Genomic DNA, 27659 nt, shown 5'->3' with positions numbered 1-27659 from the left:
ATCCATCTATATTGAGGAGCATGGAAACCAAGTGGGCCACCAGTGGGCACTGAGCAGAGGTGCTCTCAAAATGAGTCCCAGTGCCAGGCAGATCAGAAGGGACACTGAACGGTTTCATGTGACAAGAGATACTGCAACAGACTGAATGCAGAAGACAACCCAGAACATTCTACTAGATGAAGCATTGCTGTGGGGGTGGTCTTTCTCTATGCTGTGAATATATGTTGCTACCATTGATTAATAAAGAAGCTGCTTTGACCTGTGACAACACAGGTTACAGCCAGGCAGGAAATCCAAGAGAGTTACAGGAAGAAGAAAGGCAGGGTCATAGGAGACACCAGTGGCTGCCCAAGAAGCAAGATATAAAAGTACCAGTAAGCCACCAGCCATGTGGTGATACATAGATTAATAGAAATGTGTTCATTTAAGATGTAAGAACTAGCTAGTAATAAGCCTGAGCCATAGGCCGGTTTGTAATTAATATTAAGCCTCTGAGTGATTATTTTAGAAGCTGCTGTGGGACCACGGGACTGGGTGGGACAGAGAAAGGGCTCAGTCTATGTTTGGTGCCCAATGTGGGGCAAGAATTTCCATATAAAACCTGAGAGCTTAAAAAAAGGTTCTAAAATGGAGCCAAGAACAGCTTCCTAGCTCAGGTCTCATGACAGGCTGTGGTACAGAATGTGCCCCCTGGCCGTGGTAGGTTTCAGCAACAACATGGCAGACACCTGAAGTCCTGCAGGTGTTTATAAAATAATCACTCAGAGGCTTAATATTAATCACAAACTCTTTGGTCTACGGCTCAGGCTTATTACTAGCTAGTTCTTACATTAAGCCATTTCTATTAATCTATGCATCGCCACCTGTCTCCTGGCTTTACTTATGCTCCGTTACATCTTGTTCTCTGGCAGCTTGCAGAGTCCCCCCAGCTCTGCCTTTCTTCTCCCTGTATCTTTCTTGGATTTCCTGCTTGGCTATAACCTGTCTTGCCATAGGCCAAAGCTGCTTCTTTATTAACCAATGGTAGCAACATATATTTACAGCATACAGAAAGACAGCACTTCCCCTTTGCTGGCTAATCAAAAAGGAAGATTTTCATTTTAACATAGTAAAATTACATATAACAAAATAGTTATCAAGCAAGAATTACAGTTACAATATCTAGTCTATTTGTACTTGGCAAATTTAAAGAAAATATTCTATTATCTCTCCTATTTTTGTGAGTCTAAAGTTTTATATCTAATTTATCTTTAGCACAACTAAGGAAAACTGTAATTGTAACTATCTAGTCTTCAACTCCATCAAAGGCCCCAGAAGGATATAATATTATCTGAGTAAACAGGAAATACGTTGCAAACAATTTCCATAATTCTAGAAATGACAGAGACACCTGGCTGTCTGGACAGTCATCAAAATTATTTAATATTTGTTCTAACTTACAATAGGAGTAAATGTCAGTACCTAACTCACATGAACAAAACACTTTTGGTTTGCTCAATGTGTAGAGAGGTCTTGAGACAAATCAGTTAATATTTAAGAATATTCAACTTTACATCACCATGAATTATGTAACAGTACAAATTTGAAAAATCAAGTAAGAGCAGAGTCTAAGACAGTAATTTTAGCATCAAAGTTACTCAAAATCCAGCAGAAGGCAAAGTGTGCTGAACTGGGTTAATATAACCACTGACACACATGTCTTTTTAAATCTGAATCACCATGATATCCAAAATAACTTTTGTAAAAAATCTCACTTTCTAACTTTGTTGTGATGGTTATTCTTGGTTGTCAATTTGACTGCATCTGGATTTAACTAAAACCCAAATGATTAGGCACACCTGTGAGGTGTTTTTTTTTTTTAATTAAATAATTTGAAGTGAGAAGATCTACTTCTAATCCAGATTGGTTGAGGCGGGAAGGTCCACTTTTAATCTGGCCCACACCTTATGCTGGCAGCCTATATAAAAAATATGGAAGGAGGAGCTGTAACATGAATTCTAAATGGTCTATTAATAAAAATCCAGAGCCTGATATTGGGGTGAATGCTGAAAGATCAGAGAGACAAAAGAACAAGCCACCTCTTACCTCTAGGACTCCTCAGCCTGAAAAGCTTTCCTCAAAAGACTCTAGTTCCTGTCTCCTCACACCTTTCTCTGGGCCTCCATATCATTTCCTGTCTCAACTTTCCTAGTGCTGGGATTAAAGGTATGTGACTCCCAAGTATTGGGATTAAAGGTGTGTGCCACCACTGCCTGGCTCTGTTTCTCTCCTAGACTGAGTTAATCTCATGTAGTCCAGGATGGCTCTGAACTCAAAGAGATCCAGACAGATCTCTGCCTCCCAAGTGCTAGGATTAAAGGTGTGTGCCACCACTGTCTGGCTTCTATGTTTAATCTAGTGGCTTGTTCTGTTCTCTGATCTTCAGGCAAATTTATTAGGGTACAGAATATATCACCACATTTCCCCTTTTTTGTCTAAAATAATAAAAGGTTATAACCAATATAAGAAAAACTATACACAATAAGTACAATAAGTATATACAATATATAGTCAAAAATTAAATTAACAATGTCCAGTCTATTAACATTAGGCAGGTTCAGAGAAAGTATTCCATTATTGATCCTATTTTTTGAATCCAAAATGTTGTACCTAATTCACTTTCTATCCTAACTTGTATTACCAACCGAATACTAACTTTTGATATCTTTCAAACTTAAACACTTTACATCAATTTAGTGAGCATCTTTTCTGAATTTGTTAACAAGGAAAATTATAACTATCCAGTCTTCAATTCCCTCAGAGACTCAAGAAGGAAAAAAATATTACCTAAGTAAGCAGGAAGTACAAGTAAGCAACTTCCAAAAAATGTGAGAAATGACAGAAACAGCTGACTGCCTGGACAGTCACCCAAAGTTCTGACATGATACAGAGATTTTGCACTTTCTTTTAACAAGCATGCTTAGGTTTAGAGGAGAGAGCTACACTCCAATTCCAAAGCCAGCTTTAATTTTTAATTAAACTGGAACTACATAAAGACCATTTGCACTATGTGTCTGTAGAGAACAGCAGAAACATTTAGGAAGACTTACAAAATTTTATCCTGTTAGATATGCGATATACCAATAGGCCAATTTACTCTTTTTCTTGGGACATTTTTTCTGGATGATGTCCTTTTTCTTTAAATGTTTTATTGGTCCAATGTTCTTCAGATTCCTTAGCCTTCAGTCTCATAAAAGACAAAAACAAAAAAACTTTCCCCAAGCCTAACTTTAGGGAGGTTCCCAATTAAGAGGTCTCTCTTGTTCAAATCAAACCTTTATCAATTTTGATGGTATCCACAGCTTATCTTCTCCTGTAGAAACAAAAGCAAAATCTCGTCCCCAACATAACACATATCCTGGTTTCCAGTCTGAAGTCAGCATATCCTTAAAGTATATAGGCTAATTTAATTCTGTAGTTTTTGCTATTCAATGTCTCTCTGCAGCTGTTGTTCCTTTCAAATTAGCATTGAGAAAATTCAAAGTTAACAGATCATTATATAATCTATTTCTGGGGGATTTTGTTACCCCTTTATGTTTATTTAGCATATCCTTTGATTTGATCTTTCTATGACTGCTTGGCCTGTAGGATTATGTGGTATACTATGGTGGTATTCTATTTGTACTGAAATGTGATTTTAATTGTATATTAATAAATAAAGTTGCCCAGGGGTCAGAGCTATTACAGCCATAGCAAGAGTGTGGCGGTGGTGGCGCACGCCTTTAATCCCAGCGCTTGGTAGACAGAGCTAGATAGATCTTTGTGTGTTCAGGGATACAGCCAGCATTGGAGACATACGCCTTTAAGACCTGGAGGGCTGTACTTATAGGCAGTGACGAGGCCATCATGTGTTTGGGTTTACAACCAATGAGAAGGCAAAACAAAAAGACTATGCAAAGACATACACACAGGAAGTAGCTCTCTTTCGGAGAAGTAGGAGCACCACAGGAGGAAGGGTAAGATTTTAGCTCTGAGCTCTGACCTCTTGGCTTTCTCTTTTACATTGGTTCTGTGTTTCTTATTTAATAAAACAGTTGGTTACATCTACAGTATACCTGTAATATGCTTTATATTGTAATAAGCAAAAAACTGTTTCATTTTACCAGAGACATATGCTGGAGCATTGTGAGTTTTAATTTGTGCAGGTGTACCCGTGATGGCCATAACTTCTAGCAAATGCATGATTACAGAATCAGCCTTTTCGGAACTCAGAGCAGTTGCCCATTGAAATTCTGAGTATGTATCAATGGTGTGGTGTACTTATTTCAATTTTCCAAATTCTACAAAATGAAACACATCCATCTGCCAGATTTCATTCCTCTGAGTACCCTTTGAGTTACATCCTGCTGATAGTGGAGTTTGATTGTATAAAGAACTAGTAGGACTGGTCAGTGGTGGCACACACCTTTAATTCCAGCACTCGGGAGGCAGAGGCAGGCGGATCTCCTGTGAGTTCAAGGCCAGCCTGGTCTACAGAGCAAGATCCAAGACAGGCTCCAAAACTACACAGAAAAACCCTGTCTCAAAGAGAGAGAGAGAGAGAGAGAGAGAGAGAGAGAGAGAGAGAGAGAGAGAGAGAGAAAGAAAGAAAGAAAGAAAGAAAAAGAAAAAAGAACAAGTAGGATGTTTCCTTATAATTGCCTTGGCTTGTTGCCAGGTTGTGGAAAAATCCATTTTTAAACCCTATTGACATGTTTCTTATGAAATCCTGAGGCCTCCAGCACATTTCCTATCAATAATTGATCAATCTTGTCATTGCCTTGTGCTAGAGGGCCTGGCAGACCATATGAGATCGGATGTGAGTTATGTATAAGGGATGATTCCTATTCCTGATTCTTTCTTGTAACTGAATAAATAACGAAGTTAATTCTTACTCATTGCCTGCTTGCTCTCACATTGCTAAACAAGTGCATTCTTCCACTAGCATTAAAGCCTACACCTTCAGGACTCCAGAGTATACTGAAGATCAGATGAGACATCCAGCCTCATGGACTGAACAATTACTGGATTCTTGGGCTTTCTGTTGGTAGACAGCCATTGTTGGACTAGCTGAACCACGGCCTGTGAACCATTCCAATAAATTATATATACATATAATTTATTATATGTAATTTATTATATATGAATGAGTGACATGGAAGAAGGAAGCTTCCTTCTATATATGTTCTCTTCCTCTAGAGAACCCTGACTAATACAATCATCTGAAATAATCAACACTGATCAAAAATTAGTTTATTTCTACATATTATTTATTCTATTTGTTTTTATTGCATGACCTTAAAAATAGTACCTGAGAAGTAAGAGGGCATTAAAACAAAGCAAACTTAGCTGACAACCCAAGGCTACAGAATTTCCTGCCGTATTTAACCATTAGCTCCCTCGTACACTCCAGTTGGGGGGAGAGATGGGTTGTTAAGTTTTGAGAGAGGACAGAAGGTGGTTTAACTTCTCAAGGCAGTCCTCAAAGCCTGATATCCCAGTGGTACTAGACTCCACAACTGTTGCCAGGTACATTTCCTCTCTCCAACTTTTCAGTAGAGAACATGTCGCTAAGACATCTGAAATAAGTATGCAAGGACCAAGAATGTTGTACTCTCTAAGTGGCTTAAGTACTTTTTAGTTTTTTTGCATTTGAAGAAGCATAGCAGTTTATGATTATATGTGTACATGTGCAGCAACATGCAAAAGGAGTCAACTTATTTACTGCAAAGAAAAAGTAAGCTTCAGAATTTTAGTAACAAGTATTTTAGGTTAAAACTTTAAAAATGGACAGTATTAAAGGAAGTATATTTGTTGAGGAATGAATTATAAAATGTGACACATACAAACCTTAAACTGGTTAAAATATAATTTAATTGCATTGGTTAACACTGGTTCAAGACGTTTTCCTTTGAGTAAACAATATGCTGAGTTCATTTCCCTGATGTCTTTCCTATGACCTCTAAAATACATCAAGATTTCTCAATGGGGTGAGAACTGAAAGACTCATTTTGTAAACACTATAAGCATAAACTCTTCCATTTTTACAATTTCCCCAAATACTTTTAGGGTTTCATGTCTACCTGAATAGCTCATCTTTATCAGGTATATTCAAAACAGCCAAATTATCTCATAAACAATTCTGTCATATTTGATCAATTCACATACTTAAAACTTCCAATGCAAACAAATACAATGGGAGAAACAAACGTACAAAGAAACACTAATGAGTCTTGGTAAGAACAGGAAATGTTTAGGGTATCTGCAAAGAATGACTCCAGGACTCCTCCTGGATGCTCAAATCTGCAGGTGTTTAATTAAGTCTTCCATCACACTTCCAATCACCTCCAGCTTCCTGTAATACCTAACACAATGTAAATACTGGTAAACAGCTGCTAGCCTGTAGTCTGGGAAACGATAAGGAACACACAGTACACAGACATAATTTTTCTGAATTTCAACCCATAGATGGTAGACTCCTCAGACTTAAGACCCAAACATATGGAGGCAACTGTACATCTCAGCTCAGGGCACTTCCCACACAGCACAAAACCAGTTAACCCAGTGAGTCCAAGTAAAAACAAGCTTGTGCATATTTGTTGGAGATAGTATCTCAAATACTGGCACACAATACTTTTATACTGAAGGTAACGATTTCACTTGTAGATGTTAGATATTTTCCTTATTGTGGCACTAGAATAAAGCTGACATTTCATTTTGTGTATACCAAATGCCACTTCCTTTTAGAACTGCAGGATTCCACTGTTGACAAATGAGGTAACACGTGCACATTTATTTCAGCTCTGAAATGTGACTGGTCAGTGAGACGTTTAGTTTGCCTATATGACAGAATCAAAGGGGCATGTGTAGTAAGAAAAAGACAATTTCTACTCTCCTTTCCGGAACTTCTTCAGTTGTTTGCTGGCTTCTCTTAACCATTCTGCCTCTGCATTTACTTTCTGTGTAGTCTATTTGACCTTGTTTTAAAGTCAGCTCCAGGAAGATAAAGTACTTCTGACACTTTCCTTAGAAAAGCTATGGGTGATTATTACTAAAAGCAGTGAAGGGCTGGAGAGATGGCTCAGAGGTTAAGAGCACTGACTGCTCTTGCAGAGGTCCTGAGTTCAATTTCTAGCAACCACATGGTGGCTCACAAACATCTGTAATGAGATCTAGCACCCTCTTCTAAAAAAAAAAAAAAAAAAGCAGTGAAAGACAAAGTAGCAGAGACATCTGCATGGGCTCTCCCTCCTAGAGGGCAACTTTTTCATTTTATTATTATTATTATTATTTATTTTTTAGTTAAAAGGGAGGTTTCTTTTGTGGGGTAACTTACATGTGAAGGGATTGGTTACAGGGTCTGGGAAAGGTGTATCGCAGTCCAGAGGTGTTCTCTGGAGAACTCTGCTTGGTCTACCTCCAGTGTCCAGGGTCCAGGAACCAAGAGAGCCAGCACATCTGGATCTCGGGTCTTCCGAGTCCTCTCTAGGCCATGCCTTGTAGGTGTGACAGTTACCGCCATGAGTTAGCTTCAATGGGGGTTGGAACTTACAGATCAAAGCTGGAAGGGCTACCCACTACAATTGTATCTTGTTTTTTCGAGACAGGGTTTCTCTGTGTAGACCTAGCTGTCCTAGAACTCACTCTGTAGTCCAGTTTGCCTGCCTCTGCTTCCCAAATGCTGTGATTAAAGCCTTGTGCCACCACCCAGCTTTATTTATGTCTGCAAGCCTGGCTACTCTGCATTTGGGACTGGGGATGTTGGACTGGGAGTGCAGTTTATGACCAACATTCTAGTAGTGTGTGTGTGTGTGTGTGTGTGTGTGTGTGTGTGTGTGTGTGTGTGTGTAAAGGCTAAGCAGCCAAAATACCACCTTGCCTGAAAGCCTCCTCACCCCACCCCCACACAAAAAGAAACAAACAAAGGATACATAATTAACAAAGCTTTATTACTACAGTGATTGTTCTGGGTTCTCAATAAAGCAGTAAGAAAGTAGTCCATTTTCACTGCAACCTCTAAGCTGCACTCAAGCAGTAAAGATTACCCTAAAATAACCTTTAAGGGCACAACAGACCCTACATTCTTCATCAACAAAAAAGGACAGTTCATATTTGAGGGCTCAAAGTAAGCCCTGGGATAGAAATAAACACACGATGGTATTACCTCATTTAACCATTTTGAAATAAATCTTATTATCATTATTGTACTATTTTGCTCTCTTAACCCACTAGAAAATATACTGAATTAGGTAGGGGTTTCAGATTCCAGGAACAGTTAGTTTACCCACCTCCAAAACTCTTGGCCACTATATTAAAAATCACCTTACAATGTTCAAAAGAAGTTCATCAACATTATGTCAAGCAAAACCAGCCAGGCACAGAAAAGTAAATACTGCATAATCTCACATGACCTCTGAGAGCATAGGACAGTGGTTATCAGAACTTGGGAAGAGTGGGGGAGGGGTGGTCAGTAGGGACAGCCTTATCATAGTAAAGCTACAACTGACAGCAATTAATGCTTACGTCTGAGTGACAGACATGACTATTTTCACCTGACCGTTACATGTTGCACACAGTATCATTGAACCCCACAAAATATGTACAAATGCTATGTTGATTTTTAAAAGTATATATAAAAAAGACTCAATTACAAAAGATGCTACACTGTTTTAAACACCTTTTCTTTTAAAGGAACACACCAGTCTAATCATAGCATACATCTACCTCAGATTTTTCTCCAGCAAAAGCTCAATGACTATCAGTTCCTACTCGCACACAACAGTCAGAATTTGCCCCCATGACCTAAAATTTGCTTATCTTTTACCCCTTTATTAGAATCATTGCTTCTTCATACAATTATGCTTGAAATAGGTCAGTCCTATTAGAAGTCCTTCAAGATCTCTGCTGTCCCCTTGAAAAAGGTATAGAAAGTGAGATGTATCTTTCTAAAGGGGAAATGTTGACATACAACCTTTCAGCAATTGAGGGTGAATAATTAAGTTTCTCTATTTTATAATTATAAATCTTTGTTAAATACAAGAATTACAGTATTAATTCTCCCCTCAAATGTGGACTAGAACTCCCTTTGAATACACTGGAGGAGTAACCTGCAGGGCATTGTGGTGATGCACACTTGCAATCCTAGCAGAGACGGCAAAGGGCAGATTATAAATTTGAGGCCAGAATGAGTCACAGAAAGAACCTATGCTTTAGTCATTTTCTAACACTAACCAAATACCTTGGGGAAACAGAAGATTTTTTGGTTCCTGGTTTTATCATGGCAGAAGGGTGGCGCATCATAGTGGCCAGGAAGCAGAGATGTTTACATTTCTTTCTTCTCCTTTTATTCCCTCTGAGCCCTCAGTCTATTAGTAGATGATGCTACTTCCACATTCAGGATTAGTCCTCGCCTATTTAATGGTCCCTGGAAAAAGTCTTCACTCTCACAGAAGCACCCCAGAAGTACTTCTCAGTTCAAATAAGCTGACATTCATGATTAGCCATCATACCCTTGTCTCATAAGACAAAGGGAAGCTAAGTGGGCCAGCAGTAGAGTACTTAGAATGTGCCAGACTCTAGGTTTAACCTTGGACATCGTACACAAGAGTAAATTTAAGAAACCTGACATTCGCCACCTCAGCCAGTCATCACCAGTCACATTATTGACATGTGACAGAAAAAAAAGCCCTTCATGTGTGTAGTCCTCCTCCCTAAAACGTATAACCCAAGTAAACAGAATTACCTACCAGCTACATTCCAAAGGAGGAATATTCTCCACAGTATCAATCATTATCATCAAACAGAAGCCCAAGAAACCACTATAACCAAGGAGATGTGAAAACTAGAAGTGCCATGGTACTCTTGGGGGAACCTGACAAAAGAACATTGGGTAAAAACTAAGAGAAATTTTAAAGTGTACATTGAGGAAATGAAGGATCCATACTCATTAATTTCTAAGATATCAGGAACTCGAGGAGCTGGGTACAAAGTAGGTAAGAACTCTAAATATTCTTTTCAGATTTTCTGTAAAATTGCTCTAACCTGATTTATGAAGAATAAAAAGATACTATGAAATGGTAGAAGAAAAAAAAATGGATGTCTTTGGGACATGTTTAATACTCTTGACACACAAAAATCACATGGTTGGCCAAACTTACTTTCAAAGGAAAAACATTTGACATCATTAGACACTACCATAGCCTACAACTCTAATTGTCTAAATAAATCCTGTTACAAAATCTCAGAAATGCACAATCTTAGCTGTATTCTATTTGCACACTAACAACTAAGAGACTGGTTCGGTGTCATCCCATCAGTTAGATGTAACTCAACTGACTTATTCCTATATCCTCTAAATGCAATTCCATCATCCAGTGTTTCCAAATGCACAGCATGTAAAAATCCAACTTTAATATATGAATTCTTCAAATATATGTTCTTTGAAGGACCAAGTAGGATGGCAGAAGAGGTGGGGATTCACCCTGGGCAGTTACTCTGAATCCCTATCTTCATTTTACATTTTCATGGGAATAGTTTTTCACTTAAATTTAGCTCCAATGTTACATAGATAACCAACATTAAATCAATTCTGGATTTAGTGCACTACTTACGAATAAACTGTACCTAGCCTACTACCACTACATACAGGTACTACACAAGAATTCTGTCTGTCATTTTAGCAGGGGAAAACTACTACATTTTGAGATTATATACTGGTAAGTACTATAGAAGTAGAAAGTAAAGTTAACCACTTTGATCAGTTAACTCTAGGAATATCTTAGTTCCTAGAACAGAAATCCCCAAATCCAGCACTGAGAAGCAAGATCAGTGAAGAATAATCAGGTTCTAACTACAGGTGACTAATGACTACCCTCAATTCTATGTACACTAATGAAACACATACTTTCTCTTGGGGAGACCAAAAGGAGGCTCCTGCTGCTACTGCAGTGGGTGCACTGGACACAGCCAGTGATTCTTGTATACAAACAACTGGTTTTGAGAACACAAAACTAAAATGTTAGCTTTCTCACCCAAACAAATGCTTTATAGAGAGCTAAGTTAATGATGAACATACCATCCAGATAAATTCCATGAATTCTAAAAGATAATGTATAACTGTTAGAAAACCATTCCTTGGGGCCAAGAAAGAGATAGGCTCTTAGACAGCTGGCATTACTACTTCCTCCTGCTGCATTAAAAAAAAAAAAAAAGGCCTTCTCTTCCTCTTTTCTCTTAAGTATTAAGAACATGTAAGCCAACAGGCTGATTAGATTGAATAAAGGGATCCTCCCTGTCTTTAATTCACTCAATCTAAATGACCAACTAAAATGAGTAACTTACATGCATTTGCCAATCAGGAAAATCATAATAGGCAAAAGATATTTCCTAGCAAGCAGCATATATTTATAAAGATAGATAAAAAGGAAAGAACACCGATATGAGTGAACAATTTTTATTGAAACCCTCAAAGATTAAAGAGGACCAAATGGTGAGTTCGGTACCATAACAAAAAAAAAAATCTCACCTACTGTACCATCATTCACAGGAATGAACAAACCCAAACACGACAAAATTCAAATTCTCATTTGTAACTGCTACAAGTGAATGTAAATGAACTAATCATTTCATCATACCCTTCCTTTAATCATATGAAAAAGGGAATTTACATGGCATAACAAAAGATATGCAAAACTTAATGAAAACACAATTCTCTTAAAATCTCACAAACTTACTTGTAAAGGATGCAGAATGCACTTGAAATGATTGAATGACTTAAGCTGATTGAGTTTTTTTATTGCAAACTGTTTAAACATCAGCTTAACCTTCATGCATGGTACTCAAAAATAACACAGCTTTTCAATTAGAAAGATCACGTTAAAATGAGGAATTAAGCACTAAAAGGCTGAGTTTTTTGTTTTTTTGTTTTTTTAAGGAATTTTCAAGTACCAATATGTATAGTGAGAGAATACTAATTTTGGTTACACTTTCCCCCTTACTGTTAAATATACAAACTATAATACCTTTAAAAATAAAATACCCACATAAGATAACTTTAATAAGAATCATTCAAATGACAAATTGGAAAAACATTAAGCAAGAAATCACGGGACCAATGTCTTAATTTAAGATTATTGAAACATTTTATTACATATCTACTCTTGTAGAGCCCAGGCTCTCTCCCTTTTGGTCCCTGCAGTTAAGAAACATTCTGTTGGTTGTGCTATAGAGACAACCTGTAATGATTTCACTTAATGGAAAAATAATCTTGCAATATACTGACTGACCAAGAAGGAAGAGAAGGCTGGTGCTTTGGGGAATACTTAGGTGAGAAAAACACAAAGTTACCAAGTGGAAGCTTTTTTTCCCAAAGGAATGCTGCACCCATTTCACTTAAGATTAGAAATTCAGGTTAAAGGCACTGGGATGTTCTTCTCACCACGAACAGACTCTCAGCTACACTGGCCCTGTCTGAGTCTACTGCAGTCAGCCTGCTCATTGGGTATCTGATGACATTTCTTACATAAAACCTAATGTAAATTAAACAAGACTGAATTAGTTTATAATGTAACTAGTTTTATAAAAATATCCAGAGTTGCTAATAAAGCACCAAGAAAAAGAGAACCTCAGGGGGAGGACTCAGCTCCTTCCTACAAGGTCACCCTTTTACAGTTTTCTCTAGTAGGAGCTCCAGAATGACATGAGTCATCTTTGAAATGTCCTACCTATACAATCTTAAGGATATAGAACATTGCTGTGCTGACTATACCCAAATGCCAATTTTCATTATAAATAGTTAAGAGACATGTTACAAGATTTCATGGCTTAGTCTCAAAAAGGTAAAATAGGTGCAATTTTCCTTTATGAAAGTTCATTCTTTAATATACCATTAATATTTTGATGTTCCCTTCAGTAAACACTGACATAACTACACTGGGACTACCAAGTAACTGTGAAGTAGCTATGGTTATCTACAAATACTGTATTCTAATAAAAAATACAATATTTGCACATTCTAAAACATTGTACAAAAAATTATATAAATCAAAGTTTCAAAGAAATATCCATGACGAGGCTTTTGAGTTGAAGTGAGCAAAGACGAGAGCAAATGAAAGTATCTCTAAATACGATGTAAACATAAATGGAGTAATGCAAAACATCAAGGTATTCAAATCTACTGTATTGCTATTTTCACCTTTAACATATCATTCTACATAGCTTTCTCCTTTCAAAACAGTAATATAAGGGGTAGGACATTATTTTCATAACCTTATGCCATCAAATCACTCAATACAGATGCACAACACATTCAATTATACAAAATCAATTTGTTTCAAGATACAAAATTAATGTTGATATGAAAAAAATAGGATGTTAAAAAGATAACTATAAGAATACCCAGATATATGCTGTATTCCCACTTATATAGATCTGATCAATAAAACATCAACACATTCACTTAGATACTGATTTAATTCATGGATCAAGGCCATATTTTCAAAGTATTTTAAGGATGCCAGGACACTGCAAAAGCTGGAAAAGAGTTGAGGAACAGTATATGCTTGCTAAACAAGAACTATGTTTATTTAGCTAGTGAGTACCTAGAGTAATAAATTTTTATTTCATGATAGCAATCCGCTCGCAAACACCCAGAAACAGGATTGAAGGGTTTTAAACGTAGTTATAAAGGTCATAAAAAGTCTGAGTAGACTGAGGTACATTTACTCAAAATGTTGAGATTCGGTTAAGTGGTAGAAACAAAAATCATCCCTCAAACCAATGTACATATAATTGGGGAGGGGGGTGTGCATTAATTGAGTCCACCAAGCTGCATATCAATATTCTGTTACACCAATAGTTTGAAGACAAGGGCAATGTTCTAATATAATTTTAGATTATGTTTCTTTTGGCTAAAATAGAGCATAAGGTTGCTTTGCCATATTAAAAGTTTGCTACAATAATTTTTCACATAAACATTCAGACTTGAACAACTCCAGGACTAAATATGGCATGATTATTTTGCTTTTAATCTGTCAAATAGCTAACAATGGACAATTTAAAAACTACAACAAAGAAAAGGTTGAAGCAGTGAGACTCTTACATCATTGAACCACTTCTAATGGTTAACTGTTAGTACTTAACAAATTCAAAAGTTAATGAATCCTTGCATTCATTCAGTCTTCTGTGCCTTAGCTAGGATGCATAATTACAAAAGACAGCAGGTACTGGTCAAAGCTTCAGGACAGAAAGTGCTTGATGAAGTTACAGTTCTCAAGTGTGTTTGGTGAGAGTATAAGGGCAGATGCGCTGATGAAAACCATTACAAGAAGAGTCAGTTTCGTGTTAAAGTGTTCAAAGATGTCACCTTAAGCAGAAAAAAAAAAAAAGCTTTAATAACGTCTTCTTTGACTTATTAGGCATTTCCAGAGTCTACATCATTAGTGTTGTCATTTTAATAGGACATCTCCACACGGTGGTTATTGCTTGTTTCTATTTCTCTCCTGAAAGAAAAATATAAATATTATAACATAATACAATCACCATGTAGTGATTTTAACTACAGGTACATATAATGCAAATCATCTCTAGACACAGCTCTTCAATTACTAATTATTATCTCTATTTATCACAGTAAGATGATTGATACAAACCTTTTAAATAAGCAACTCCAAAAACAAAGGCCTATTTCAAGATAGTTTATATCCTCTTTACATTCCTATTTTAAGGTAAGAATATTATGCTCTTCTGAGTCCTTCCAAGTGAAGTTTAAATAGTGTAGTATATCAATTTAAAAGCTTTTTATTGGCTGAGATGGAGACAACACTGCATTAAAGGTATATTAAGAGGTCAGTATAATTTTTAAATGACTCTGATTAAAAAGTGTCCACCACTTATTCTCAAATTTAGTATATTGCAACTTTTTATATCAAAAATAAAGAAGACCCAAGACTGTCTCCTGAGGGGGATTGTTTGCTATTTTAGAGGGAACAGAGATCAGAGGGGGAGGTGAAGAGGTAACTACTTAAGGCTACATTAGACAGGAAGGTGAGAATCAGTTACAACAATGAGAATAATGTATTTTAAAAAAAGAAATAGAATGTTTCAGTTTGAACTGTAATTAACTTTTTAAAAAAGATTTATTTATTTATTATGTATACAGTGTTCTGCCTGCATGTATGCCTGCAAGCCAGAAGAGGGCACCAGATCTCATTATAGATGGTTGTGAGCCACCATATGATTGCTGGGAATTGAACTCAGGACCTCCAGAAGCAGCGCTCTTAACCTCTGGACCATTTCTCCAGCTCCTGTAATCAACTTTTACAAAAATCACTAAAATACACTGATTATATACTTAATTCATCTCTCTTTATAAAACATAACTTTCAAGTCAAGGGACAGAAAAGGAGATAGTAAAGAAAACTATAAAAGAAAACTCCATAATTCTAAAAGATGAGAAGACTAAAAGATCTTAGATTAGAAAATAAGAGGAAAAACAAATACTTAATTTTTATAACATGAGTCATAATGTACATTCATCCATGAAAATGAAAACCAAAAGCATTTTTAAATCTCATATTACATATTTATGAGAAATAAATCCAAAACACATGGACAAAGAAAAGTTAAGGTAACAGATACACATTACAACATAGACCAAATCATGTCAGACAAAATATTCAATAATCAGAGATGAAAGCTACTGCTATATAGACAGACATTTGAATGGTATAAATGGTACATTCAAGTTTCCAAAAGCTGTAACAATAGTTAGCAAATTTATAATAGGAGAATGTAACAAGTTTTCCTTAGTAAAACAAGTACATCAAAAGTTAAACATAAAAATCACAGAAAACTGAATTCAGAGTTCTAACTAGGACACAAGGCTATGACCACATGACAGCCCAGAATGCAAGTTCCAATAATGCCAGTGTTCAATTGTTTGTACTTTTCTAAAAACCTCTGTATTGGGGCGGGGGCGGGGGGGGGGGGAATTAGTCTACTTGTGGCAGTCACTTTCCTCATTCCATCTTGTAGGTTCCAGAGTTCAGACTCAGCTCACCACACTTGGCAATAAGCACCTTTACCTACTGAGCCATTTTGCTGGCCCAAAGAATCAATTCTACACACACACTGTTTTTGAACATCAATTTCAGAAGCAAAACAGATAAGCAAGTAAGCAAACACACACACACACACACACACACACACACACGCACGCACGCACGCACACACCTAAAAATTCTTACACCTCTAAATTCTTCAAAAAATATCTGATGTTAGAACATTTTTCTATGAATAAAATGTTAATTATAGCCTACCAAAGAACTAAAAATTTACATCAGTAGAGTTTCAAAAAATATTCAAATGTGCAACAAAACAAAAATTAAAAGCTAATTTTTAGTAACCAGTGAATGACTGCTTTGAAAACTCAAACAGCCAGTCTTGGTAGCACACCACCTGTAATCTCAGCACCTGAGAGGCTGAGGCAGGTGACATAGGGCTGCATAGGAGAGCTTGTCTCATAAATAAATAAATAATTGTTAGGATGAAATAAAAGCACCAAGAATGGCAATATGCCAGTAAGTCGAGAAGGTTAAGACAAAATGAACAACTTTTAAAAAGGCAGAGCCAGAGAGAAACTCAGAACAAATATTAAAGTGTAGCCACAAGACTTACTGATGGATTAGATCAGAAGCAAGGAAGAGAAGTATTGGGCTGGCAAGGTTGTGCAGTGAGGAAAGGTACTTGCTGAGAAGACCTGAATCTGATCCACAGAACCCACCAATTTCTAAGTTGTCCCCCTAACCTTCACAGGCATGTTGGGAAATGCGTGTTTCCCTCCCCAAACTTCATGCACAGGCACACAACAATTATACCTATATGATTTTTTAAAAGAGGAACATTATAGTGCCCTGCCATCTAAAAGGAAGAGAAAGAGTCAGGGCCATGCAAAGAAATAGGGATTATATTGGATTTAAGATGTTTACGAGTGAGGACTTCAAATACAGATCGAAATAGATGCTCCTGGATATAGTAAGACCATTCAGGATGGGAATGCAAATTTGGAAATTGTCAGTGTATAGTAAATGTACACCAAGAAAACTTGAGTCCCCAGAAATATATAATCCATTTCTTTCAAAACAGTAATAAGGCTGAGAGATGGCTCAATGACTCATGACTCAGACATGAGGACCTCAGTTCTGATCCCCAGTATGCACTAAAAGCCGGACAGGTAATGCACATCTGGAATTCCTGGAGGCTCTCAGGCCAACTAGCTTAGCATATACACTATTAGTAAACAACAAGAGACCCTGTCTCAAACAAGATGCAAGGTGAGAACTGATAAGCATATCTACACCTACCTACACATGAACAGAGAGAGAGAGAACAAAAATCCACATTTACACTTCCAAAAGGTAGGGTTGCGTCTCAAATTAAGTATATATTCACAATGAAATATTTATAGGCTATCAGCTGCAGATCAGAAGAAAATGAGACTTAGAAATGATGGATTGCCAATGATCTCATCGACTTATTACAAAATGAGAAATTTATCACACAGTTGGCATCACAATTACATGTGCTGTTAAAGCTAAGAGAGATGAGGGAAACATGATTTACATATAGAGGGTTACCATTCAGTGCAACCTAGGAAAGGATTAATTATGCAGAAAGTCATTCTTTTATGTTATAATCCAGAGTGATTCAGAAAATTAGATTTTTACTCTAATAACTAAATGATACTTTAAAAACTAATTGAGGAGAAAAATCCTTCCTCCATTTTCCATCCATAGCAAAATGCCTCCACTGAGCTGACAGTGAGATAGGAGAGCTACTGAGTCTTCAAGGAAAACAACCATGTAATAGAAGAGGTCTTCCCTACCCCAACTAAGCATAAAACACTAGAGAGATGAATGAAGAGCACAGGGCCAGGACCACAAATATGCCCATGGATATTTGGCACATTTACTATCTTCTATTCTTTTGACAGAGCTAAGACTTCCATCTCCTTCAAACTAGAAAGGAGTTAGAAAACAAGACTTTTCCAGTATCCTAAGAAGGCCTTGTAGCTTCTTTTATATCATAGGCAAATTGCCAATTTTCCTTCTAATGACCTGAGGTTCATTATCATTAGTATCATTTCTACAACCAGACCTAAGCCTGCAAATGAGCCACAAAGGTACAGCACCCAGTAAGAAAATGAGCTGAAGTTGAGCTGAAGGAGGTGGTGAATGCCTGGAAAAGGCAAAGCAAAACACTCAAAAGTCAAATGCAACAAACAAACAAAGTATTTTTTGTAGATAAGAGCCACTAATTTGCCCCCCAGATAGAGTTTCTCTGTGTAGCCCTGGCTACCATGGAATGCACTCTGTAGACCAGGCTGGCCTCAAATTCAGAGATCCATGCCTGCCTCTGCCTCCCAAGCGCTGGAATTAAAGGCACAGGCAAAATCTAATTTTTTAATTAAAAAAAAAAAAAGTAGTTTATATACTAAAGGGGTAAGTGATCACTCACTCCCTAATAATATCTGAGTTAGGAAAAAAAAACAGTATAGTACAAAAAAATAAAATAAAAAAACAAACAACTAAACAGACACAAGAAACCTAAAAGGCACTCACATAAATAATCAAAGTTAAAATCACCAATACTAAGTGACATATGATAAAATGAACACATTTGTTATAGCCATGCCAAAATTCATAACCTCAATCTAATGAATGCTTGAAGCAACCTAAAATTAAGGGACATTAAAAAAAAAAAACAAAACAACAACAACAAAAAAAAAAAAAAAAAAAAACACCTGGGCAGGTGTTTGGAGAGATGGCTTAGTGGTTAAGAGCACTGGTTGCTCTTCCAGAGGACCCAGGTTTGATTCTCAGCATTCATTTGGCATCTAGCAATCATTCTGTAACTCATGTTCCAGGGGATTTAACAACCTCTTCCAGACTCCACCACTTCATGCACATGGTGCAGACATACATGCAGGCAAAACACTCAAACACACAAATAACAACAAAATGAACAGAAAACCCACCTAGTCAGTAGTCTTTAAAAATGAAAGGAGAAACAAAGAGAGAGAAACCATAATAGACTGGAGGTAATTAAGAAACATAACAAAATGCAACGCTGGTATCCAGACTGGGTTTTGAAACAGAAAAGGATATTGCTGAGAAAATACAAGGATGTAGGAAAAGCCTGTACTATATATAATTAAGATGGACCAAGACTGAAGTTAAAATAGCTCATAGATTCAATGCTTCAGGAAACTTGATGGCTTACATGAAAGAACATCTGTAAATGTTAGAAAGATCCAGGCTCCAGAGTAGGGATGCACAAGGATGGTGCCGTGGCTCAGTGGGTTAGGCAAGTGTAGCACAAACTGATGAAACCACTCTAGAACCCATGTGGAAGAACTAACTGCACAAAACTGCCCTCTGACCACTACACGTCTTATGACATGCACATATTCTATGCACGCGCGCGCGCGCGCGCGCGCACACACACACACACACACACACACACACACACACACACACAAACACACACACACCCCAATACTAAATAGTGTTAAAAGAATATGTAGGATAAGGACAGTTACAATGGTTTAACAACCCTATCCATTCAGAAGCCAGAGCATGTGTGGCCTTTCATTCTGTACAAGCCTGAGCTAAGTTTCTGGTATAATCTGCCCCAACAAAGGTAGCTCCTTTTTTGTTAGAAAGCAAAAGAAAACAGAAGAAGTCTGCAGTACACAACAAATTCTAAATTAGAGCCACTAAGGAAAAGGCAATGAGTATGCTTTGAATAAAGCGGTTGTTTTAAATTTCTATTCCTATTCTAATACTATCCTTGCCCTTCTCTGCCCAGACACAGTTTGATCTACAACTACACTAACAGGTCCCAGTGACGAAGTCTGCACTTACAAAGTAAGTATTTCGGTGGCTCATGAGATGGCTCACCTGTTTAAAGCACTTGCAGCACACATGTTAACTGTCTAACATCACAACCCAAGATGCAAGGAGAGACAGACTCAAGTTGTCCTCTAACCTGTGCACTGTGTAACTCTGAATACACCATGTAACTATTTTTTAATATTTAAGACTTGAAAAACACACTCTACTGAAATATAAACCAATCATTTTTGCCAAAGATCAAATAAACTAAATGTGTACTACAAAAAAAAACAGGAAAAATGAAGAAATTAACAGAAAAAAATGATTTTATGTAGTGTTTCCTAAATGCCGGGCAAGCACTCTACCAAGAATGCTGCTTCTTCAGTCTGGTAGAAAGTAGCTTATCATCAAAAGGAAACAAAACAAGGCTCTTGGTCTGGCAAGCTTTAAACTAAATTCTGCCAAAAATGACTTAGATTCTAAAGGAAATCTCTCATACCAATCAGGGCTTCAGGTGTGACTCTAGGCCCAGCTTGAGGCTGCCACTTGTAAAGAAGTTGGGCCTAGAGTATCAGTGTTGTATCTCAGGGCTTTAAATAATATGCCTAAGGCACTAGTTCCTAAATTACCATAGTATTTGAATAAACTGTGCTGACTTCAGAAAGATAAAAATGTGCATGTGTTTCCTACCCCATCTCCTAATGTTCTAGCTAGCACTGAACTTTTATAACTTACTGTTTGTACAAATGGAGAAATCATATCCACAGGCAGCATTTATTATATATGCTGAACAACCAGTAAATACTACAGATTAGACCAATGAGGAAGAAAAATTCCGAGACACAAACTTTGAAAGTCTTTAGAGCAGTAGTTCTCATCCTTTGGGTCATGGCCCTTTTAGGTGTGAAAGACCCACAGAAGTGGTTTATGACCATCAGAGAACAGAGATATTTACATTATAATGCATAAGAGGAGCAAAATTACAGTTACGAAGTAACAAAGAAAATCATTTTGAAAATCATTTTAAGGTTGGGGTCACAATACCATGAGGAACTGTATTAAAGGGTCACAGCATTAGGAAGGTTGAAAACCACTGCTTTCAAGCATTTACTCACTTGGCAGTATCTTCTTAAAGGCTCTGTGACAGTCCTTTTACCTGATACTAAGAAATGAACAAAGAGCAAACTCTCTTGCTCTCAATCAGCTTATATACCTGTATCAACAAAGATTATCTACAGGTTTTCCCCCCCTTCTTCTTCCCATATTCCTCTACCTGCCAAGGATAGTGGCTCCCAATCATAAGCCCATTTTATATGTTAGGCTTAAAGACTCTTACTGCTCTTGAGAAACAAATCTGTTTAACTGAAAATGTGTTCAGGGTCCCTGTGAGAGGGTATTTATTCCAGTATAACCAATAGCTACCAGGAATTATCAGCATTTCTTTGATTCTTTTTTCATTTTGTTGAAATGCCTCTTTCAACCTTTCTTTTAAAAACCAGAGGAAGCCAGGCAGTGGTGGCGTATGCCTTTAACCCCAGTACTATGGAGGCAGTGGCAGGCAGATCTCTGTGAGTTTGAGGCTATCCTGATCTACAGAGCAAGTTCCAGGACAGCCAAGGCTACATAGAGAAACCCTATCTCAAAAAAACAAAAACTATGGAGGCTAAGTTCTTATAAGCCTGGACTTCATTGCTTTACCTACCTGAGGGATGCAATTCTATACCCCCCCTCTACTGCACCTTGAAATATTTCCCTTTTCATACCTAGGGTTAGAGAAGACAGGAAACATTTTTGATTAACCTGCTTATCCTTCCTTTGCAGTATCTTTTGCTTAGGAAGTCTTAAGATTTTTCTGCTTTCGTGTCTTTTATTATTTTAAACTAATCTGCTAATCATTTAATTATTCCATCTGAAAACATGGGATCCTGGAAAGGTTCCTGTAATTATCCTTCCCACTGTTTTTTTCCTGCTGCTTAAAAAACTCAGACCACTATATTTTCCTGTCAACTGTTCTGCATTTGGTTAGTGTTTTCAATATGAACTTCTAAAGCTTTAAGAAGATCTATCATGGAAATATATTCCCATTAATTTGCTGGCTAACCTATTTTTTATTCTGATAATCATGTTTTAAGTTTTCAGAAACACTTTTGAGTATTCTGCTCCAATCATGTAGGAATAGGAATCCCTCCTACAAGACAGATTGTAATTTTGTTTTATATGTGTATGTAATGTATGTATGTATGTTCTATATACAGTTGTTTGTTTTTGAAGGGTCTCTCTACATAGCTCTACCTGTGCTGGAAGTTACTATGTAGAACAGACTGTCCCCAAACTCAGAAATCACATGCCTCTGCCTCTTGAGTGCTGGGATTAAAGGAGTGAACCACTACACCTGGCTTCTATATTTTAAACTATCTTTTGCTCCATGAACTATCCAATTTTTTTATCTTGGTCTTTTCATGAAACTTCATTTTACTCAAATATAATGAAAACTGGCTGTTCAAATCTAAGAATGTGTCCACATCAAACAATGAGACAGTACCTATATACTGACTGGAATAGATTTCTCTTGAAAATTCAAATTCCCCTGAAACTTCTCATTCTGAAATAAGAGAACCTGACATTTTAAACTACATAAGGCAGATAGGATATGCCAAATTGGCTCTTCCACAGGAATCTTGTTGCCTGGAAAAGAAAGCTGAAGAACTCCCACTGCCAAAATATTCAGGAGGGGAAAACTCAGTAAATAAGATTAAAACATTAAAATTAAGCAAGGCGGTGGTGGTGCACGCCTTTAATCCCAGCACTTGAGAGGCAGAGGCAGGCTGATCTCTTGAGTTCAAGGCCAGCCTGATCTACAGAGTTCCAGGACAGCCAGGCCTACACAGAAAAACCCTGTCTCGAAAAATAAATAAATAAATAAATAAATAAATAAATAAATAAATAAATAAATAAATAAATAAATAAAATTAGTGAAACCACAACTAAATTTTCAGACTAGATAGGAAAGAGACATAAAAAAATGTACTTGTAGTAGAAGAATGAAAAATCTTATAAATATTTCTTTGTCATATCTTTTCTCCTGGACAATCTCATCCCATTTCAACAGGCGCAGCCATGGAAGAACAAAAACCCCAAGTCTGAGTCCCATCTCAACTGTCTATATCAAGGAAGGCTCTACCTCTATTTTTCAAAGATCTTAAAAAATAAGCATATCCCAAAACAACATCTTTACCCACATCAAACTGTCCACATTCCAAATTGTTCTCCAGATCCACTGTCTCATAGTTATTAAATATTCTCAGGTTTAAGGTGGAAACTCGAGCCGTTGGGCACCATTTGTTGCTGGAGGGCTTCTCTCCAGGTTCCCCAAGCCCCACAGTCCCACAATCCATGTATAAAATAATCACTCAGACGCTTATGTTACTTATAAACTGTATGGCCGTGGCAGGCTTCTTGCTAACTGTTCTTTTATCTTAAATTAACCCATTTTTATAAATCTACACCTTGCCACGTGGCTGGTGGCTTACCAGAGTCTTTACATGCTGCTTGTCCTGGCGGTGGCTGCAGTGTCTCCCCCCTCAGCCTTCCGCTTCCCAGAATTCTCCTCTCTCCTTGTCCCACCTACTTCCTGCCTGGCAACCTACTTCCTGCCTGGTCACTGGCCATCAGTGTTTTATTTATATAGAGCATTATCTACAGCATCCTACCCTCCCCATTCTCTTTACATCTAAAATCAGGCCCCCAAATTGATGTTTAGTTCTGAAGAGACAGCAACTCAAGCCTGTCTTACCTTGGGACATTCCAGTCATATACAAATATATGTAAATTCAGAAAGTCTCCCCGAGTCTCAGAGAAAGAGTGTTAACATGAGAAAATCAAATGCTACAGATCTAATTCTAAAGGTCATGACCTTCGGATCTCCCTTCCTAATTCTTGTTCTATTTTGTTACACATTTTGGTCCTATAAAATATATACTATAGTTTTACATAACACACACACACACATACCACCTTTCTCATGAAACAAAGCAATAGCAAACATTTATTTGAAAATAGTGCTCCAAATTTTAAATGTATTTTCTCATAAAACCAATATTTAAGAACAGTGACTAGAAGGGCTGTGGATTTGAGGTAGTTTAGAGTTCTGTTTCTTAAGCTTTTGATTTCTCTCAGAATAAAGTGCATAAACTATAATATTAAGAGGTATAAAAAGGATGCCATTCAATACACTCCACCCATGAGGATGAATCCTCACACAAAAATGACTGGATTCTTACTTACCCTTCGCATGGCTTCCTCCTCCTCTTGACGCTTTTCATAATGTGCAAAGTCATCAAAGATTGAGGTGGTATGCTTGAAAGTAGCAATTATTTTAAGCACTTGCTTTGCTTTTTCTAGGGGTACTTCTTGAGTGTCCCTTGAATTGGTTACTGGTTTGTTGTCATTATTTTCTAAGCGAATATGTCGTAATTGGTTATTGGGAACATCTTTGACAAAGATCCATTTAACTTCAAATTTGCCCTTCCACTTATCCTGAGACCAGACACCAGCATATGCATTATAGTCCACAACAGACTTCATTTCAGCCACTCCACAAAAATGTCCACTGCCATTCACACTGAAGAGTAAATAGAGTGGGCCTTTACCATTCAGAGAACGGTAAGCTGCATCCAAACGCTTATTACCATGCTCAGTACTACACCAGATAGAGTACTTGATAGAACGATGGATATCATCCTCAGAATAGCTCTTAATTATAAACACACGTCCATTCTTCAGGTTCCAATCAAAGTCTTTGGGATTATAGTTGTTTATGGCCTTTAGTTTTTCCAGCACTGGATGCACCTCTACACTAGAAGGTGAAGCACTAACAGGTACAACACCTAAACCAAAGTTTTCACTGCCCGCTCCATTGTTCTGGTTGAAGCCGGTTCCCCTATTCCGAGGAGCTACCCAGCGATTCTGCAGCTGTGGCTGTTGAGACTGCACTTGGTGAGGCTGAGCCTGTGGCTGAGGTCCTTGTTGCTGCTGTGGTTGTGGTGGCTGAGGCTGCTGTTGAGGCAGTTGGCTTTGCACCAATGGTGGTGGTTGAATTAATGGCTGAGGCTGCTGGATTATAGTTTGAGGAGGCAGAACTGGTTGGGTTGGTGGAGCCTTTACCACTGACCCCTTTTCATCCCAAGTTCCAATATTCATGTTGTGTTTTATAGGAGGTGGTGGCACAGCAGAACCCCCAATTCCCACATTGCCCTTGGGTTTAAGTTTCGGTTGAGGTTTGGCAGGCTTTCTGGCAATAGCAGCCCAAGAAGTTGGTTTAGGTGCTGCACTGCTCACAGGGGGCACATTATTGGTTGCAATGCTAGTCATACCACTGCTGCTCAAGGCTGTACCTACAGTTTTTGTCACTGCAGCCGTCAGGTCACCACCAATTTTCAGTCCTGTCATGCCTTGCTCAATACTACTAATGCCAGGCACCTTACTCAAAGTATCATTGCCAAATCCAGCCTGTCCATCAGTAATAGCTCTCCCAAGAGAACTAGGTGGATAGCCATAACTGCTACTATAAGCAGAATTTTGTGTTGATTGTCCCTGAGATCCACTTGTCCCCCATGTAGAGAAATCAGCATTACCAGGAAAAAAGTTAAATCCATGTTGACCAAGAAATGGAGGGGTATTTCCTAATGCCCCTGGTTGACTAAAAACACCATCTGGTATGTAATGATGTTCTCCATTACTCATTTGTCCATAGGTTGTCAGATACGGCATAGGCTGGTCTCCAGCCGTGGACCATGCTGCTTCTCCAAGAGAATATGGAAATCCAATGGATGGAGCATAGTAACTAGGCATATATGGATCTGACATTGGTGGATAGCTGTTATTCTGCAAAACAGAAAACCACAATCAGTAGTGAAATGTTCACTTAAACGGAAAAGAGAAAAAGGTTAGATGAAAGACTGAGAGCAGTTTTAGGTGAATGGAAAAGAGATGTATTTGTTCCACACAATTAAAATTTCAAATCAATATTATCAGCAGAAATATTACAGATGAGTACCATCACCCTTAAGACAGTCTTGCTGCCCAGCTGGCCTCAATCTTACAATCCTCCTGCTTCTGCTAAGTGCTAGGATTATGTGCTAAGTGCTAGGATTATGTGCTAGGATTATGTCAGCAATGAATAATTTTAAAATATTAAAAATTATAGCATTTTTAGGCAGAAGGTATAGGAGTAAAATAAAGATTGGGTTTTTGTCCCAGTTTTAAAATTCTGAAATTTCTACAAAATGCTAGTAAGCTTTACAGGCACTAAATTATAATGTACACACTAGACTTAAACAAATCCAGAATGTAAGTCAAATAGAGGAATTAAACTGCAATCTTTATGCAAACTTTATGAAATCAAGTTTGGCCACTTAAATTTTGTACTTAAGAAAAAACAAAATGTAGAAATGCTATATCTGAGAAGAAAATAAAAATCAAGATTATGCTTACACCATTAAACACAATTAACTGTTTTACTCTCCTCTATTTTTAAAATGAAATACAATAAAATATCCTCTTTATCTTATTGCTGCTCCCAGAAGTCACACATTTTTTAAAAGAAAATCCCATTGCCAATCAGGGAGACCCCAGAGGCCCTCAAAACAATACAGGCTATTGCTATAGCTCTTTGGTTGCCCACCAGAACTAGATGATAAGACCCCACTATTGAAGAGACCATACACTTTTAGTTGCAGTAATCAAGAGGGAAATAAATTAGAAGCTTCCTCTCTTCCTCTCTGCTTGATAGCTTTTATAGGTGTCAGAAGACACTGGATCTTATGGGAGAAAAGGCACTAAGTGTGCACCCATCTCTGGACCTTTCAAGCTACAATACCAACCTGCCAAGCAAGAAGCACTCAACGGTGCAATACTGGCATGACTGTTATGAGGGGTAACGTGAGACAAGGTCTTGCTACGTATATGTAGCCAAAGCTGGCTTCTAACTCTTCATGCTCTCTGACTGGCCTCAATACCTTGATTTTCCCTTCACGCCTTAAGTGCTGAGACAATAGCTATGAACCACCATGCTTTTAACTTTATGGATCAGTTAACCACCATGCTTTTAACTTTATGGATATATTTCTCACTATAGAAACAGCAATTTTTTTCATTACTACAATAAAAAAATCAAACTTCAGTTTGCATATTAAATAACTGTACATTTAAATTTTCCCAAAATTAAAAATAGCAAGTTTTACTAATGAGGAAAAAACACCCCAAACTGTTACAAATCAATATAAAAAATACTCTAAAATTTCCCTAAAAATAAGGTATTCCCCAAAAATGTCTTTAAGGCAGACTCTTAATATGTTTTTCTAGACCCAATCCCCCAGTCTCACAACAGCTCTACAACAAAACACCTTCAAAAGCAGCCTTCTCTGCCTCCCCACCTCTCCCCCGACAAAATCATCTCTGGTAGATCTCACAAATTTTCCCCTTCTAACCTCTTCCTCCTAAAATGTTCCCCTCTGAATCCCACCCCCTACTTTACCCAATAGGCCACTAACCCAAAGGCCACTCCTGCCAGGAAAGCTGACTTTCACCTCTCTTTCTGCTCTTCCAGATCCAATCCCCCAGTCTCATCTCCAGCTCTGTAACGACCTGCTGCAGTCTCCCTTTCCTCTGATTCCATTGCCAAAGGATCACAAAGTATCTACTCCTCCAACCTTCCTTACCCACCTCATCCAATTATCCTAGCCTCCAACA

General features: G+C 37.6%; 1 protein-coding gene across 4 annotated transcripts in view; it reads right to left on the bottom strand.

The window, feature by feature from the left end:
* Positions 1 to 11456: 11456 nt before the first annotated feature.
* Ythdf3 (YTH N6-methyladenosine RNA binding protein F3) overlaps positions 11457 to 27659 on the bottom strand; it is a 34129-nt gene continuing 17926 nt past the window's right edge. For 2 of the 4 annotated variants that reach the window (XM_076563658.1, XM_076563656.1), the window contains 2 exons: positions 24195 to 25793; positions 11457 to 14516 (listed from right to left, as the gene is read on the bottom strand). In XM_076563658.1, coding sequence (XP_076419773.1) covers positions 14493 to 14516; positions 24195 to 25793 — 1623 coding nt within the window. In that variant the 3' untranslated portion in view covers positions 11457 to 14492. The remainder of the gene's footprint in view (positions 14517 to 24194; positions 25794 to 27659) is intronic. The other 2 variants (XM_076563657.1, XM_076563653.1) reach the window with 1 other exon arrangement.

This window comes from Peromyscus maniculatus, chromosome 2 (assembly GCF_049852395.1).
Source record: "Peromyscus maniculatus bairdii isolate BWxNUB_F1_BW_parent chromosome 2, HU_Pman_BW_mat_3.1, whole genome shotgun sequence".
Classification (NCBI taxonomy): domain Eukaryota; kingdom Metazoa; phylum Chordata; class Mammalia; order Rodentia; family Cricetidae; genus Peromyscus; species Peromyscus maniculatus.
The sequence above is the reverse complement of the archived record's forward strand: the minus strand, read 5'-3'. Positions and strand labels throughout refer to the sequence as shown.